This window comes from Ornithodoros turicata, chromosome 1 (genome assembly GCF_037126465.1).
Source record: "Ornithodoros turicata isolate Travis chromosome 1, ASM3712646v1, whole genome shotgun sequence".
NCBI lineage: Eukaryota > Metazoa > Arthropoda > Arachnida > Ixodida > Argasidae > Ornithodoros > Ornithodoros turicata.
Window position 1 is genome coordinate 191,940,063 of NC_088201.1, and position 17,978 is coordinate 191,958,040.

At 46.0% G+C, this 17,978-nt stretch overlaps 2 protein-coding genes across 4 annotated transcripts in view; one reads left to right on the forward strand and one right to left on the reverse strand.

The window, feature by feature from the left end:
- LOC135378894 (sodium-dependent glucose transporter 1B-like) overlaps nucleotides 1–7,834 on the reverse strand; it is a 78,593-nt gene extending 70,759 nt beyond the window's left edge. The window contains exon 1 of one of the 3 annotated variants that reach the window (XM_064612055.1): nucleotides 7,723–7,834. In XM_064612055.1, coding sequence (XP_064468125.1) covers nucleotides 7,723–7,794 — 72 coding nt within the window. In that variant the 5' untranslated portion in view covers nucleotides 7,795–7,834. The remainder of the gene's footprint in view (nucleotides 1–7,722) is intronic. The other 2 variants (XM_064612058.1, XM_064612056.1) reach the window with 2 other exon arrangements.
- Nucleotides 7,835–9,340: 1,506 nt separating this feature from the next.
- LOC135374470 (sodium-dependent glucose transporter 1B-like) overlaps nucleotides 9,341–17,978 on the forward strand; it is a 38,055-nt gene continuing 29,417 nt past the window's right edge. The window contains exon 1 of the mRNA XM_064607427.1: nucleotides 9,341–9,442. Within this exon, the coding sequence (XP_064463497.1) occupies nucleotides 9,371–9,442 (72 nt within the window). The 5' untranslated portion in view covers nucleotides 9,341–9,370. The remainder of the gene's footprint in view (nucleotides 9,443–17,978) is intronic.

A 17,978-nucleotide genomic window follows, 5' to 3' on the forward strand; every position in this document is an offset into this window, starting at 1 on the left:
AGCAGCTGTCCATCCAGTGCCAATGGACTGAGCCTATGAGGCTAACCGTGGTACAGACAAAGCTAAAGGGACCTGCAGCAACGTGGTATCGCAGTAAGTCAAAGGAATGTAACACGTGGGAAAATTTTGAGTACCATTTTAGGAATATGTTTGTGCCTGTTACTAATCCCGTAACTAAGTACGAAGAAATGCGCAACAGAGTTCAAGTTAAGGGCGAATCAGTGCTTGATTATTTTATGGATAAGATGCATCTCTGTAAACGCTGTGAGCTAAAGGACGACGAAACGAAGGAAATGATCCTTCTAGGTATTGCCGACAGGTTAGTGTACCAAATGCTTATGCCTAAACATCACAACTCATTAGAACAGCTACTGCATGATCTAAAGCGTCACGTCCGATTCGAAAAAGAAAGAAATGACATGTTTGGCACAGGAGCTAAAAAATCAACCCCCGAAAACAAGAAAAAAGTCGGTATCAGTGCAACTGAAAATTCAATCCAGACTCGTAAAGGATGAATGTGGGCCCCTGCAAAGGACTCGCAGGGCAACCAAAAATGTTTCAGTTGCAACGAATACGCCAATCACATCGCTAAAGATTGCCCCAAGGAGAAGAGAGTAAAGTTTTGCACGTCATGTAACAAGTATGGTCACGGAAAGCGAGAGTGCAAGTCGGGAAGACACAAAGCGACGAAACAATCCCTCTGCGTCGGCGACAATGGCCCCAGCAAATATGTAAAACAAGCCGTCATCAACGACGAAATATTGGTGACTTCATTTATTGATCAAGGTAGTGCCGTAAGCATGATTACAGTTTCCGCAGCAGCCAAATGTGGACTGAAAATTTTCGATGTCTCTGAGAAGGATGCGCTATATGGACTCGAGCAAAAGAAAACCATGCCAATTGGCAGGACCGCCATTAAGATATGCATCGACGACGTCACAGCTGAAGTCCCAGCCTATGTTGTGAACGATAATGTCATTCATTACGACGTAGTCGTGGGACGAACGCTGATCGACCTTGACAACGTTGTCATGATTAAAGCGAAGAATTCCATGAAACTAATCGACAGTCGTAAGGACGGCCCCTTTAAGGATTTCACACTGGATGATAGTGAAATTAGATATACTCTGGTGAACGAAAGCTCTATTACATCATCGCTAAACTCCGTGCAGTTGATCAACGTAAAGGCCGAAGGCAGCCATAATTCAGGGACTGTTAAGCTTAACCTCCACGAGCATGATATCGGATGTCTGCTTGAGCTACGAGATGGAAGGACGCAAATACCGATCATACACAGAAGCCCTGATGAAATAACAACAAAGAAGAACCTTTCATTCGGTAAAGCGGTGAAAGTGGATAAGGTTTCCACGCACGCTTGCGTATTCAGCGACGTTGACGAAAGCACGACACAGGAGCAGGGCGTAGAACAAGTTCACGATGTTTCTCCAGTCCTCATAGTCGAGGATATCATAAGTGAGCGACGTACCATGGAACTCGAAGTTCAATGCGGGCCGACGGTAACACAAGAACAAAACAGACATCTGATCACATCGCTGACCTCTTACCCAGATGGTTTTACATTTGACATCCACGAACTCAGAAAAAGAAAGATGGCTGGAATGAAAATCGAAGAACTTGATGGTTCTAAGCCAGTCTACAGCAAACCATACAGAGCAACGCACGACGAAAGAGAGCACATGCGTGCCATATTCTACATGAATGCCGCAAAGGCTAATATACCTAGATTTGGAGGAAGGTTTCAACAAAAACATACAAATGCTCCGCCAAGAAGCAACAAGAACGACAAAGCAACAACAAGAAAAGCAATCTCGACAGCACTTGCAAAGATCAAAAGAACCAAGTTACGAAATTGGCGATATCGTCGCATTGTGAAGAGTACCAGTAAGCGGCGGAAAGTCAACCAAGATCCAACCAAAGTATCGTGGTCCCTTGGTCATCGATGCAATGTTACCTAACGACACATGCCGCATCACTCCTATGAGCGGATAAAAAGGGCGCCGTTATAGCACTACGGCGCATCCCGGCCAACTCAAGCTATGGAGTTCGCGTTCAGGGAATGAAGATGATGATGACGACATAGTCTCGGATTCCGAGTAAACGTAAGCGTGTAACATATTCCATTTTACCACGTATGTTCAATTGACATTGAAGTGTTTTATTCTTGATGCTATGTTTCAAATGCTATGTTAATCAATGAAGGCATATAACCTGTTCAATGTTTGACGTACCCCCATGTATTTAAGAGCATAGCCTGTTATGTGTCTTATGTGTCTTCATTTAGCAATGTATAACTCTACGTTTTTGCTATGATGGAAATTTCCAGGACGAAATTTTATAAGGATGGCCGAATGTGACGAATATCACAACGTGTAACAACGTAATGGAGAATGTTGTTGACGATGCCAGTCGAACTGTGTTTTTTGGACTGTTCATGTGAGCCACGGGGGCTTGTCAACCAGTTCATGTTATTTATGGGGCGCTGCACCTGCACCCCTCGCTGGAACGTCCCCGAATGGGTCAGTGTAACCCGATACCCAAAGCAACGTCTTCCGAGAGGCGCATCTTGTCACTGCTCGTTGTGCCTCTGTCTCTCCCTTCTTTTTGTAAATAAAATAGTCGTCTCTTTTCAAAGCTACGAAGTGTTCGTGTGTTTTCTGGTGTCTGCAAAGTTCGGGCGCCCCCCTGACGTTTGAGTTCGACGGACTTACACTACTTAAACAGTATTTCACTCGACGCGAACGGAGATCCACAACCAGGTCCCCCAAACTCACCTCGGAAAAGCGTGCAACGAAGAAGGCCGCCACTAGATACCCCAATGTTGCCGTTCCTGATCACTTCAGCGCGCTAAGTTTAGCGGCAAAATGTTTTTGTTGTTTCTGGGAATGAATCTAGTCTTTATATATCCAAATAAAACGCGTATAACAACTTTCTGTGTCGTGTTTCACTTTTTGGTCCCGTTTTTAAACGTGTTGAGCGATCGGAAGGATCTAGTGCACGGCTGCGTGCATCACATAGCGTACCTGTCGTACCAGGCGCCGCAGGCGCAGTCGTCCATTTCTCCTTCGGTGACTTGGCCTGGCTTGGATTGTGCTTCAACTGGATCTTTAGCGCGCTACAATCCAACGAATGCCAACGTCTGGTAACAATGGGGTATCTAAGGACGGCCTCCGGCATTGCACGCATCGGGATAGGAAAAAATACATGGGAAAATGGCGACCTTGGGGGACCTGTCCACAACCACCCTGAACTGCCCAGAACCGCCAAAGCCAGGGAGAGAACAGATGGGAAAGAAAAAGCCTCGCCAGCGTCACAGGTCACCCAGGGAGACACAAAAAAGCAAAGCAAAAAGCTACTCAACCGACGTCCAACGATTGGCCCAACGCTTGAGGTCACGTGAGTTTTTCCCAACAATAGGATTATACTACACGTTCATTCCCCTGGCGTGGTCTCGGTTCCTCGAGCCTAATAGTGGCCACGGCGCGGCGCTCGCGCTCCGTCTGGTACTTGCTCCTCTGAAATAAGGGCTGCGTTCCAATACCCCGGTTAGTCGACTGCCTAGCGGTCTAACCGGAAGTGCCGCCATGTTAAGTCTCGTTCCAAATCTCGCCAAGTCCGCTATTCAGTCGGCTACCGCCTAGTGCGCAACGATGCAGTCTAGTTATACGCCTGACCATCTGACAGCCGGGATGGAGACGCGCGTTGACGGTACCATCGTGCCCGCTGTTTCTGCTGGCTTTAAATGTAAAGTTGCACATTGTTGTATGTTTTTTAAAACTGCGTAGAGAGTTGCAACACATGTTTAGTTGTGAAGGTGACAGTTTATGCACGATGTCCTACAAACTTAGCGCATCAGAGTCCTGCTGCGCTTGCGCCGTACGCATTTCTTGCGCGGGCAACGAGATGGCGCCACAGGCGCCTCGGCTAGGCAAGCCTGTTCCAATAGTGACAAGCAAAGGGGTCTGGTCTACTCAGCTGCCTAGTCAGGCGGCTTCGCGGGAGCGAGATATTGGAACGCAGCCAAGGTTGCTGCTGTACAGGGGCGCCAGATTTGGCTATAAACCGCCAAATTTGGCTACTTTTCGTTGCGTCTGGCGGGAAATTTTCAAGCTTGGCTATTTGGCTATTTCTGGGCTATTTCAATATTTTCCGGGCATAGTTTGCGTTTTTCTGTTTCCACAAAGCTGCTGTCTGCTGAAGGTCACATTTCGTAGAGAGATACAGAGAGAAAGGGTCCCGACAAAGTTATATTCCACGACGACGATTAAAGGTTGCAAAAAGAAGGGCGTACCAGAAAGGCAACGACCTCAAAAGACCAAATACACGTTACGACCAGTGTACGGTGTGTGGCCAATATCTTCTGAAGGCTGGAGCAGCCCCTCGCTCTTTCTGGAAGATGTACGAGTGCAAAACACAAGAATAAAAAGGAGAAAAATGAAAAGAACTACGCGCGCGCGTACATCGCTCTGCACATGGTGCTGGCATTGCTCCAAGATTGAAGCGTGTGGACAGCTGCCCTCTTTTTTTCTTGGCGCTCACGTTTCGGACACTGGCAAGTGGCCAACTTGTAATCGGGAAGTGCGGAAAGTACCCACGGCGATACAGAAAGGAATGGGAGGAAGATGCACACTTTAAAGGTAAATTAAACTGATACCATTCTGATATGCCACAGTGGTTTTGCTATGTTACGTATGGGCTTTTGAGACCTGCAGCCAATTTTGCCTTCGCTACACCGGCGTCCCTCTCGATATTCCTGCAGGATGGCTTGCCGCCTCATCAACATCGAGCTCTGCTTTCTGAAAGGCATGCAAGACTGACCTGCGACCGCACCTCATATAAATACACCAATAAATTGACGGTAAGGTGTTTGGCTATTTTGGCTATATTCAAATTATCCGACTTGGCTACTTTTTGGCTACTTTCTGGCCCTCACTTGGCGGGCTACGGCTTTGGCGTCTGGTAACCCTCCTGCTGTAATGCACTCTTTCAGATGTACTTGTGTGTCCAGTGCAAGCAGCAAAAAATATTTTGATAAGTAAACACGCTTATCGTGTATCAAGGCACGATCTCTCTGCGAATTTTTCGCCTACAGTTTTGTTAGTGCAAAGCGAGAAACTTTTATTTTAGAATGCGGGGAAGCCGCCGTGAAGGGGGCTCCGCGTTGGCTTGACGGCTTGAATGTCTCCGTAAGCATGGTGCTCTCGCAGTCAACAAGCTGATCTCTTTTTTCTTTTTTATTTGAGATAAAACACGACACCCGAAGAAGCACAAAGGTTGTTGTCCGACATCGTACAGTATGATACGGGTATTTACATCACCGTCAACGCACGACCACAAGATGTACATTGATTGGTTTGCATTGATCCCTATTAGTTCCCGGGAACACCTCGCAGTGTAGGGTAATGACGTCATTGGGCTGGTTAATCCACATTTGCATTCCAGCTGTTGCACGAGAGCTTTGTCGCACGCGTTTCTACCAGCCACTTCGTATGCACAACGCTTTGGGAAACAGGAGTCTGTTGTCGTAATTGTGATGCATCCGCTGGGATAGAGAGTTACATTTCGCATGCCACCATACACGAATTTAATACCAAGGTACCAGAATGCACTTCTGTCGCAGGTTTTGCACGTGTCCGGTACAGGATTCAGTGCATGCACTTCCTGTTTAAGGAAGGGATCTCGAAGACTATTTTGATTTGGTGTACCGGGGTGATGGTGGGGGTGAATCCCATATCTACTGGAATTCGGGCTTTTTAGCTTTTCTGGCAGGTGTATACTGGTGGTGTTGCAGTATTGTTCCTTTTTTTGGTTGGTGGTGGTAAAATCCCTGGTGCAACGCTTTGAGCAGCATGCTTTAGGGTATAATGTAGAAGTAAGTGTTGTTCAAGCTTTCAGTGTTCGTCAACATCAATTAGATCCCGACTTTCTTTTGCAGTTCCTAAAACCGAGCGATTGGCATGCATGACAAGAAATAAGAAACTAAGTGCCAGAACCTTCGGAACCCCACCGTGTCCCATCATCAGAGCGTCCCGCCCCTCCTTGCACTCACACACACAAAGGTATCTTAACTGCTTGACACGTACGGAGATAAAACTTTCTCAGTCCCAGCTTATGCGACGACCCACATAACACGCGATTCTGGAAAGATCGTATCCGGCGACTTTCGTTAACAGAGCTTCTAACATACTCTTTCCTCCATACCATTCAAATGTGGCTTTTCGGAACAACGTTTGCTTCCTTTGGGGTATGTTAGCCTGTTAGCGCAGCGGTCAAAGTACGCGCGGACCAGAGAGAGAAGGGCACGATACCCGAGACGGCCGGGGAGAAGCGAGACGCGATAGAGGATTCCATCGGAGGCATTCGACACTACACTCTGGCAATGTCAGACGTTTGTGTTACATATTAAAGTTTCGTTGTTTCTTTTCTTCCTATTTCCGATTCCATTTTTATCCGACAGGTAGCTTCCATCTATGAGACAAAACGAGGTAGCAGAAACTGAAAGAAAAAAGGAAAGAAAAAATAATTGTAGCTGACGAGAAAGTGTTAACTCGTTACTGGAGACACCGTTGTTTATGCTTATCAAACAAACATTCGTTTTGAACGCTTTTTAGTAGAGTATTCGAGCACAAATGGCGTGCAGGCGATTTCGCGGAGCTAGTACCGGAGGAAACGCGAGCGCCGCGCCGCGGCCAACAATTGACTCGAGGAATTGCGACGTCGTTTTCTCCTACCACTCCGCGCTGCTACCACCTGCAGCCGCGCCAGCGCCGCCTGAACTTTGCTTCCGTCAACATCACAATAAAAAAACAAACGGCAGCCTTCCTCTTCACAATCCTGTCGTCTGCTACGTTCTCCCTCCCCTCAACCATCTCCTGCCAATGTCAATAGTGCGCATGCGTTGTGGTCACCCTTTGGTCAACCGCTCTTCATAGCCGAAGAGATCACGTGATCGATTTAAACACGACGTCACTAAACCAATGGTTCAAGTCGGCTGGTGAATACGGACTACCGGGTTTTGCTTTTGATGGTTGCTTAGTTTTATGGAAATAATTCAGACTCGAGAATTTATGCATTTCTTGTAGTCGATGAACATCATGTTAAATAAATTACGTTTAAGAAGAACTGTATGGGTATATTTTCTCCAGAAACTCACGGATTATTTCATTTGTTTTTCATTAAACAGAGGCATCATATTCTCCTTCAAAACACTTTTCACTACAAGTGTTTTCTTCGTGGCTTTTTAAACTCCTTTTGAATAAAGGATTCGAAAGATTCGAGATTCGTAAGATTCGTGGATTCGTAGAACCTTCCCTGGATTCGGATTCGAAAAATTTTTGATTCGTCCCATCTCTAGTAAATAGTCAATGTAGAGTTAATCGCAAAGCGACAACCATATCCAAACAGTTCAGGAAAATTGCCGAAAAAAGTTGTTCGGTGGTGGAGTAGGATTGAACAGCTGGGAATCAACGGTTCTGAATTGTTCGTGATTTACTTAAACAAACCTGGAGGCTCACAGTTGCTGCCACGATTGTCTAACTGTCCATATGTCCCTGACGAGAGCCCCGGCGTCTGCCGCCCGAGTGCCGTTTTTTCTTTCTCTCTCTCTCTCTTCTGTTTGCATAGCATAAGAAACACGGTAGAATAGCATAGGTGGCTCTGTATAACCACTAGTTCAGCGACAAGCACGGAAATCGAACGACATACCAGTCCTGCGCATCCCATATTGAGGGCAGTCGTGTGCGCTAATGCAAGCACCAGCGGCTTCTTCGGAGACATGATCCTTCCCTGTCACTGAGCGCCGTCGTTGTCGCGGCTAGTGGGGGTAATAGAGTTCGCTCTTATTACATGTGCTCAAAAGCATTCCCAGCTTTCGTGGACAGCGACGCCTTGCGACCTCTCGCGACCATTGAGTGAAACTTGCCGCCAAGACAATAGAAAAGTGCTGTAGCAGCTGTTCTATCCAAGGTATCGTAATATTCCCGAGGATACACGTTCAGACATCTATTCTAAGCTTATACAAACGAAAAATATCGCTATACATGAAATACATTTGGTTCCCCAGACGTCCCGCAATTCGGACCGTGAATACATGGGAGGTATGGGGATTTTCACGCAGGAAACGATTTCATCGCTTAATATATTTGGTAATGTACGATGCACCGTAATATTCCCGTGGATGTGCGTTGTAGGGTGCCTCTAGATTCAACATTTAGAATAAGTTTCAGAGTCACTCAATCGTCTGCGGTTCCCTTGCACGGCAAACTTGGCCCAAATGCCAAAATGCGGAAACAGTCAAAGTGGCTTCTCCGCGTTGTAGCGGTGTATAGCAGGGAAGTAATCGTTAGGCGTCAGTTGAACTTTTCTCTGCTTATTTAGATTTAGTAACTGCGTTTCACCTCATTTCTTGAGTTAGATATAATTTTGAGAGCATCGTTGGTACATTATGCGCCCGCGGGTGTAACACGAATTTTGAAGCGTTATCTCATGTCATATTAATTATTAAGATGTCGCTGTTCGATGAATTCGTTTGTGTTAACGTATTTGAGAAAATTTTAGGAGTATACTTTTTGTTTATCACCAATTGCCGTTCGGTTTTAAGAACATCTGACAACACAACAGTGCATGTTCACGTAATTATATTGCACACACTGATAATAAAACTTCCCAAAGCATTCCCAAAAGTGCGGGACACAGCTTCTGAAGGTTGGCTTGACCGGCGTACTCGCTGCCTTCCATTGAAGCAATGCATCCCATCTGGTTTTGTTAGAATATCTGTTGACCCTGCGCTTTAGAAAGAAAAGCCCACACATGGGTGTTGTTGTGAGAGGCCCTTCGATGGCGTTTACCAAGTTTGCCGTGCAAGGGAACCGCAGACGATTGAGTGACGTTGAAACTTCTTCTAAATGTTGAATCTAGAGGCTCCCTACAACGCACATCCACGGGAATATTACGGTGCATCATACATTACCAGAGATATTAAGCGATGAAATCGTTTCCTGCGTGAAAATCCCCATACCTCCCATGTATTCACGGTCCGAATTGCGGGATGTCTGGGGAACCAAATGTATTTCATGTATAGCGATATTTTTCTTTTGTATAAGCTTAGAATAGATGTCTGAACGTGTATCCTCGGGGATATTACGATGCCTTGGATAGAACAGCTGCTACAGCACTTTTCTATTATCTTGGCGGCAAGTTTCACTCAATGGTCGCGAGAGGTAGCAAGGCGTCGCTGTCCACGAAAGCTGGGAATGCTTTTGAGCACACGTAATAAGAGCGAACTCTATTACCCCCACTAGCCGCGATAACGACGGCGCCCACAGCGACTTGCTCTCAGTGACAGGGAAGGATCATGTCTCCGAAGAAGCCGCTGGTGCTTGCATTAGCGCACACGACTGCCCTCAATTTGGGATGCGCAGGACTGGTATGTCGTTCGATTTCCGTGCTTGTCGGTGAACTAGTGGTTACACAGAGCCACCTATGCTATTCTACCGTGTTTCTTCTGCTATGCAAACAGAAGAGAGAGAGAGAAAAAACGGCACTCGTGCGGCAGACGCCGGGGCTCTCGTCAGGTTCATATGGACAGTTAGACAATCGTGGCAGCAATTGTGAGCCTCCAGGTTTGTTTAAGTAAATTACGAACAATTCAGAACCGTTCATTCCCAGCTGTTCAATCCTACTCCACCACCGAACAACTTTTTTCAGAAATTTTCTTGAGCTGTTGGGATATCGTTGTCGCTTTGCGATTAACTCTACATTGACTATTTACTAGAGATGGGACAAATAAAAAAATTTTCGAATCCGAATCCGAATCCAGGGAAGGTTCAACGAATTCACGAATCTTACGAATCCTTTATTTAAAAAGAGTTTAAAAAGCCACGAAGAAAACACTTGTAGTGAAAAGTGTTTTGAAGGAGAATAGGTATGATGCCTTTGTTTAATGAAAAATAAATGAAATAATCCGCGAGTTTCTGAAGAAAATATACCCATAATAGTTCTTCTTAAACGTAATTTATTTAACATGATGTTCATCGACTACAAGAAATGCATAAATTCTCGAGTCTGAACTATTTCCATAAAACTAAGCAACGATCAAAAGCAAAACCCGCTAGTCCGTATTCACCAGCCGACTTGAACCATTGGTTTAGTGACGTCGGGTTTAAATCGATCACGTGATCTCTTCGGCTATGAAGAGCGGTTGACCAAAGGGTGACCACACCGCATGCGCACTATTGACATTGGCACGAGATGGTCGAGGGGAGGGAGAACGTAGCAGACGACAGGATTGTGAAGAGGAAGGCTGCCGTTTGTTTTTTGATTGTGATGTTGACGGAAGAAAAGTTCAGGCTGCGCTGGCGTTGCTGCAGGTGGTAGCAGATGGGGGTGTCGGAAACCGTCGGTCATGCGTTATGCCTACCTCTGTATTTTTTAATGACAAGCTCTTGATGTGGTCGCTAAAAGGAGAGCGTTTGCCATGTTATTTGAAAGGCAGCAGTAGGTATCCTCGTGCAGGTGATCGTTGTGCTTTTTTTCGGTGTTCGGTCGTCGATTGTGGATGCGTAGAGGAGAAGTAAGGAGACCGCACTCCGCTGGAAAACGACGTCGCAATTCCTCGAGTCAATTGTTGGCCGCGGCGCGGCGCTCGCGTTCCCTCCGGTACAGAGCCGTATATTAAAAGGGAGTCTGGCCATTAATGGGTCATGCTTATACCTGAAGCTCCACCCACTTTTTCAGCTTTCCGGCCAATGAAGTCTTGAAATATGGGGCGCTATCAATCAGCCTATCCTCACTATTTGCCCCCTTATCCAACATGGGCAGCGCCATTTTGGGTGGCAAGTGGATTGGATGTGATTGAAATGGATACCTCTCGTAATCTGCAAAAGTAGTGGATTGTTGGTGCAAATTTGATAAGCGCCACCTAGGGAGCGTAAGGCACGTCGGGAATTGTCGTCTGCTTCCGTCGTTGTACGGCTGCCGGCAGAATCACCTGCTGGGACACATTCTGTTGTCGGTATGATTTTTAAACAAATCTACATGAATAGTGGGAATATAAGAGGCAAGAATGTTTATATCCATGAAATCCAGGTGTTAAAAATAAGATTGTACAGCACAGCGCCGTTTTTGTTACGGTTTCGTTGTGATCGCCGTGTTCACTAGGCCTAACACCGGCGACAAAACGTATTATTTTCAGTTAGATATTGATGGATGAGCATAAGTTGAAACTGATCTCCGAGAAATTTATATTGGGATGTACATTTGCAGCGTAAAATCAGGTTAGTCTGTGAAATTTTTTTGTCACGAAATCCCCGCTTCACTGTGTTTGTTTTCGTCGCCATTTTGGGTGGCAGTATGGTGTCATGGCGACCCCCTTGGTAAAAAGCAAACCAATCAGAGGAGCGAAACTGTGATTAACAGGTCGAGCCTCTTTTTGTGACTCCTTCCAATGGCCAGACTCCCTTTTAATATACGGCTCTGCTCCGGTACTAGCTCCGCGAAATCGCCTGCACGGCAATGCGCCGTCTGTGCTCGAATACTCTACTCAAAAGCGTTCAAAACGAATGTTTGTTTGATAAGCATAAACAACGGTGTCTGGTCAGCTACAATTATTTTTTTATTTCCTTTCTTTTTTTTTCAGTTTCTGCTACCTTGTTTTTGTCTCATAGATGGAAGCTACCTGTCGGATAAAAATGGAATCGGAAATAGGAAGAAAAAAACAACGAAACTTTAATATGTAACACAAACGTCTGACATTGCCAGAGGTGTAGTGTCGAATGCCTCCGACGGAATCCTCTATCGCGTCTCGCTTCTCCCCGGCCGTCTCGGGTATCGTGCCCTTCTCTCTCTGGTGCGCGCGTACTTTGACCGCTGCGCTAACAGGCTAACATACCCCAAATGAAGCAAACATTGTTCCGAAAGGCCACATTTGTATGGTATGGAGGAAAGAGTATGTTAGAAGCTCTGTAATCGAAAGTCGTCGGATGCGATCTTTCCGGAATCGCGTGTTATGTGGGTCGTCGCATAAGCTGGGACTGAGAAAGTTTTATCTCCGTACGTGTCAAGCAGTTAAGAGACATTTGTGTGTGTGAGTGCAAGGAGGGGCGGGACGCTCTGATGATGGGACACGGTGGGGTTCCGAAGGTTCTGGCACTTAGTTTATTATTTCTTGTCATGCATGCCAATCGCTCGATTTTGGGAACTGCAAAAGAAAGTCGGGATCTAGTCTCTAATTTATGTTGACGAACACTGAAAGCTTGAACAACACTTACTTCTACATTATAAAGCATGCTGCTCAAAGCGTTGCACCAGGGTTTTACCACCACCAAACAAAAAAAGGAACAATACTGCAACACCACCAATATACACCTGCCAGAAAAGCTAAAAAGCCCTAATTCCAGTAGATATGGGATTCACCCCCCCCCCCCCCCACCACCACCACCACCACCCGGTACACCAAATCAAAATAGTCTTCGAGATCCCTTCCTTAAACAGGAAGTGCATGCACTGAATCCTGTACCGCACATGTGCAAAACCTGCGACAGAAGTGCATTCTGGTACCTTGGTATTAAATTCGTGTATGGTGGCATGCGAAATGTAACTCTCTATCCCAGAGATTGCATCACAATCACGACAAAATGCTCCTGTTTCCCAAAGCGTTGAGCATACGAAGCGGCTGGTAGAAACGCGTGCGACAAAGCTCTCGTGCAACGGCTGGAATGCAAATGTGGATTAACCAGCCAATGACGTCATTACCCTACACTGCGAGGTGTTCCCGGGAACTAATAGGGATCAATGCAAACCATTCATCAATGTACATCTCGTGGTCGTGCGTTGGCGGTGATGTAAATACCCGTACCATTCTGTACGATGTCGGACAACAACCTTTGTGCTTCTTCGGGTGTCGTGTTTTATCTCAAATAAAAAATAAAAAATAGAACAGCTGGTTGACTGGGAGAGCACCACGCTTACGGAGACATTCAAGCCGTCAAGCCAACGCGGATCCCCCTTCACGGCGGCTTCCCCGCAGTCTAAAATAAAAGCTTCTCGCTTTGCACTAACAGAAACTGTAGGCGAAAAACTCACAGAGAGATCGTTCCTTGATACACGATAAGCGTGTTTACTTATCAAAATATTTTTTGCTGCTTGCACTGGACACACAAGTACATCTGAAAGAATGCATTACAGCAGCAGCAACCTTATTTCCGTGGAGCAAGGAAACACAAGGAGCGGCTCTTCCCTCCAGACTAGCGTAGCCACCCTCTAGCGGTCGCTTGAGTCAAAATCGCCATTGATTCCTGTCCACCACGTGATCCCCTCTAAAGTTTCGGTTTTGCAAGGCTTTGCGCTGCTCTCCGTGTGATTTTGCTTCTTGGAAGTAATTTATTGTGAAAATGTGAGCACCGCCGTAGAAACGACGTATGGTAATGTGCAATGGAGTGCAGCTGTAGCTTCCACAGTTTCGCCACGAAAACCACCGCCCCCCTTGAACACGTGATCATCCGTAACGAATCACGACAAAGTAGCCGGAAAACGGCGCCAAAAAGCGCGCGCAAAAGGCTAATCGAACTGCGCATGTGCGCCGCGTGCCCTTTCCACACTCTCTCACTCTAATTCTCTCTCCCTCCCCCACTGTTCCGAGCGTTTCGCCAGGCCATCTGCTAATGCTAATATTATCGAGAAGCAGAAAATGAAGATCCAGAAGACGAAGGAATTCACATGTACAAATTTATTGACACGGTAAACATATAAACAAGAAGCAACATTTGAATGCAAATAAATCTACACGATTATTACAGAATACTGCAGAATAAATAAAGAATAAAAATGCCGAGCAACAGAAAGCGTGACTATCATATTATACAATCCTTAAGGGAACCTATTAGGTTTGGGCAAAGTAGATATTATTACACACATACATAGCACGTGATGAGTCGCAGAAGACCTCCGCTTCATCCCAGCACAACTGTAGAATTTTCAGGTGACAGGGGCCACATGCTCACGGATCGCAAGGCAACGAATAGAACGTCGAACGTTCAGAACATCGGCGTCTGAATGAAAGCAAAAAGAAAAGGAACCTGTTAATGATATGGTAAACCCGAGCACAGGCACCGTTAATTGGCTGAATGCGCTATGTAAGACATGCTATCGTTACGCGCCTAATGACAAAATTCGAGGAGCCCGGCGTACGCGATGCACGCTGTTTTCCTTTTCATGCACACCAGTGTATTAAACATCAGACACATTCAAATAGCGCAACAAGTAACGCCACGCATAATCATCTACCAGATCATGACTGATAACTCGCAGAAAGCGATGTAATACGGGACGCGTGTATATACGGGACAAGGCGTACCTCCATGCACACAGTTAGGCGACAGTATTAAACGTCTGATCACTGACATGCATCATACGTTTGTCTGCTTACCTTTCATTCAGGCGTCCGGCCACGGCTCGAACATCTTCGAAATCCACGAAACGAAATCACTGTCTGCTCACGTACGTAGACGCCAGCTACACAACGGTCAGACGGGTCGGCGCCTCGGAGAAGCGAACGCGGGAGAATCCACCGTTTAAATGAGCCTCAGCCAATCATGATCGAGAAAGGTCACGTGGGGGACCGGAGCCAATGGAAAGTAAACAGCCGGAATTTGGCGGGAAATGACAGCGGCGACACTATTTTCGCGGCGGCGAAACCCGCTTACTTTGCCTGCTCTGGTAATGTGTTCCTGTCCCGGCTGCGGCTCTCGTTGAACTGAAAGCAGCTCCACGGGAACGCGTTTTGTTCGTAAGTACACGGTAACTTGCTTTAGTCGCCCGTGTGTCTTCGAGTCATCTTGAATTGTTCATTTGGGACTTCAAACTATGCCGCAGATTCATTTCATATCTTCTGTTGTTGTACAAATCTGATTAATGGAACGGCATTCTTAACGACTTAGTCAAGAAAAGTACACACGTTGGAAGTAGCCGTTGCCACACGTGATGTTTCCGGTCCCGCGTACTCCTTTTGCGTTCTGCACACTGACTGGTCTTCTAATAGAACAGTAAATATTTGTAACACACAGAAATAAAGTGCAAGCACGCGTTCAACGTAATGCTGCCATCTGAACTGCTTTGCTGGAGCCTTTCTGTCTGGAGGGTCACGTGAGCGGTCACGTGGTAGACAGGAGCATCCCAGAATGCAATGCGGGGCCGGCTACCACAGGGGTGACACAAACCCGCCATTGTTGTAACTACCCTCAAGCGGGTGCTTTTGGCAAAACTGCCATCTTGTCCTGGTCGCATGTCATAGGAGACGTCATTTTGATGTCATGTGACTTTGTTTACATGTCGTTTTGCCGCTTACCGACATATTTTCACCGTCATAACACCAACGGATGACCGTATTTTGCCAGCGTAAACTATGCGGTGCTTCTTCCGCAACATGCTAGTCCATTTCACCTTAGTTTAAGTACATCGCATCGGCTCGGTAAGTCTTAACGCGTGGTCGTCATCACATCTTTGGAAGTTGTCAACAATACGAGGCTTTATATGTAAAACTGCGCGTTTTATTGCGAGATTATCGGATAAAAATAATTACCGTAATCGAAAAACATCCAAAACGTCGTCCAGAAACAACAACCGCATTGTTTGCAAACGGTTTGGCCGCCGATCACGGGCGCCGCCATCTTTAAGGTCACGTGTGCCTCGACGTTTGCTGTGACGTGCGACCACGACCTGTCCAGGATGCATTGCGTTCGCCCAGCACGCTTTCGTCAACGGAACAATACACTGGATGCCACCCCTGTGCCGGCTACGCTCGTCCCGATAGAAAACTGTCGGAGGGGCCGCTCCTTGTGTTTCCTTCCTCCATGCTTATTTCAGAGGAGCGCGGTACCTGACTGAGCGCGAGCGCCGCGCCGCCCCCACAATTGGACTCGAGGAACCGAGACGCCGAGACCACGCTTTCTCAACGGCGGCTCGGCAGAGTTCGTTCTCCTTACTTCTCCTCCGTGCGTCATCCGCATCGACCATCGCTTTTTTATCGTCAGTTGTGCGGCCTGTGTAGTGAACTGCAACGATCACGGTAGCCTCTCGATTGATGGGGCATTCCAGCAGCGTCTTTTACACGCTTTCGAGCCTGATATCATGTTCGCAACGTGTGTACAAGTGCTTGATCACTGTAGGCTATGTAAACAGAAAGAACACTGATGCAAGGGTGACCTTATCCTGCAGGTGACTCCCACACGCATAACTTTTAGTATTATAGTTTTAAGAAATCGATGTGGTGCTTTCAAGTGTCACAAATCTGCAACGCGTTAGACCATCTCTTTGCTGGCTGTGTTTCTTTGGAGTGTGACTCGTACAGAAAACGTACTTAGGGTGCTGCCTTGTTTACGTCCTCGTCCTGTGTGTGTGTGTTTTTTCTTTGTTTGTTTACCGCTGTTTTCGTCAGTTACCCAGGGCGTCCCTGCTTGTGAGCGTGGAAGCTGCCAGTGTCGTGACCCCCTGTTAGTGGGGTGCTGTGCTTACCTCTGACCTCCTTTACTTCTGCATTTCAGCATATAAGATTATTGTACAAATCATTAAGCACTAAATTGATTGTTCTGTTCAGCCAACAAAGATTTATCATTACGTTGCGACCGTCTCTTGGTCTGATGAAATTTCACACAATGGGAACATACCTAATGTATACATTTCTCCTTGCTTGTCATCTGCTATGAGCATTTGGCATCACAGACGTAATAATTGCTACAATAAACGGCCATACTTTAATGCCATTACACTGCATCCGAGCCATTCAGAATTTGAAGTTTATTGAGACCATGTACACAAAGTATAGATGTTAAAATGAACCAAATACCTCATAAAGAAAGATATCTTATACCGGTTTCAATAGTGGTGTTTCAAGGATGGAGCAAACAGGAAAGGACCAAAGAAAACACACACAACAACAGCTGCTACATCAGCCACAAACAAGCTTGTGCTGCCATTTTGTACAATAATTGTGTTGTGCTTATTTGTTCAAAGCCATATATTATTCAGGAAACACTTCTACACACCTGGTTGGGGACTTATCTATTTTTCCATGCTCATTCTTTACAAACTTCTCTCTCCACTCCATACTGGTATTGTAAGCAATTTCACTGGCATTATCATCGCACCGTTACATGCCAAACCATCACCACCACCAATGCCTAAAAACTCCCCACAGCTCATGCCATGCTATAATACGGCTGACAACATTACATCATGCACTAAACAAGCGTATGAGGGCGGGGTAGTTGGTACGAATTCATTCCGAAGCAAAAAGACGTGAACAGAAGGACGACGACTGCATCATTCACTACGATCTTTGAAATCACTCCTTATTCAGGCTTTTTTAATTTACGAAAAAATTTGCATAGTGATGCAGTTACAGTTATCACTTCACTCTTACACCGAGCACTCAATTTTTTTCATATGACATAAGAAGCCTGTGTGACGCCATGAGAAAAATAATCGCCACTGTACAATTGTGTAAACTTATTTAGGGAATTTTTACTTCAGCAGCTCTTCACCGCTTTCTTGACATTTTTTCTGGTTCTCCAGTCATGCAATAGTTCTCAGACTATTCCCAGTTTTCCATGCTTTGCAGTCATCCTGAAATACATACGATGATTCAAGCGACTCAGCAACTGGGCGTTCGAGTCTTACATGTTTGTATCGTCCACATTTGTGGCCTGCTTTGACTAGCTTTCGTTGTTTACACAGCTGATAAAGCTATGAAAAATTATTGTACAGGCTGCATTTCTGCACTGTGTGGTTACGCAGCTTGACTATGCACCTTTGTACTGAGAGATTGTGCTATTTCTTGAGAAACAACACAGTGGAATACCACAGCAAGGCGCACCTAGAGATGCTCATTCTATCATAAAATCTCAGTGGCACAGCAAACAGCAGCACTGATTATTGCCTGCTCGCTTTCTATATTGATCTGTATCATA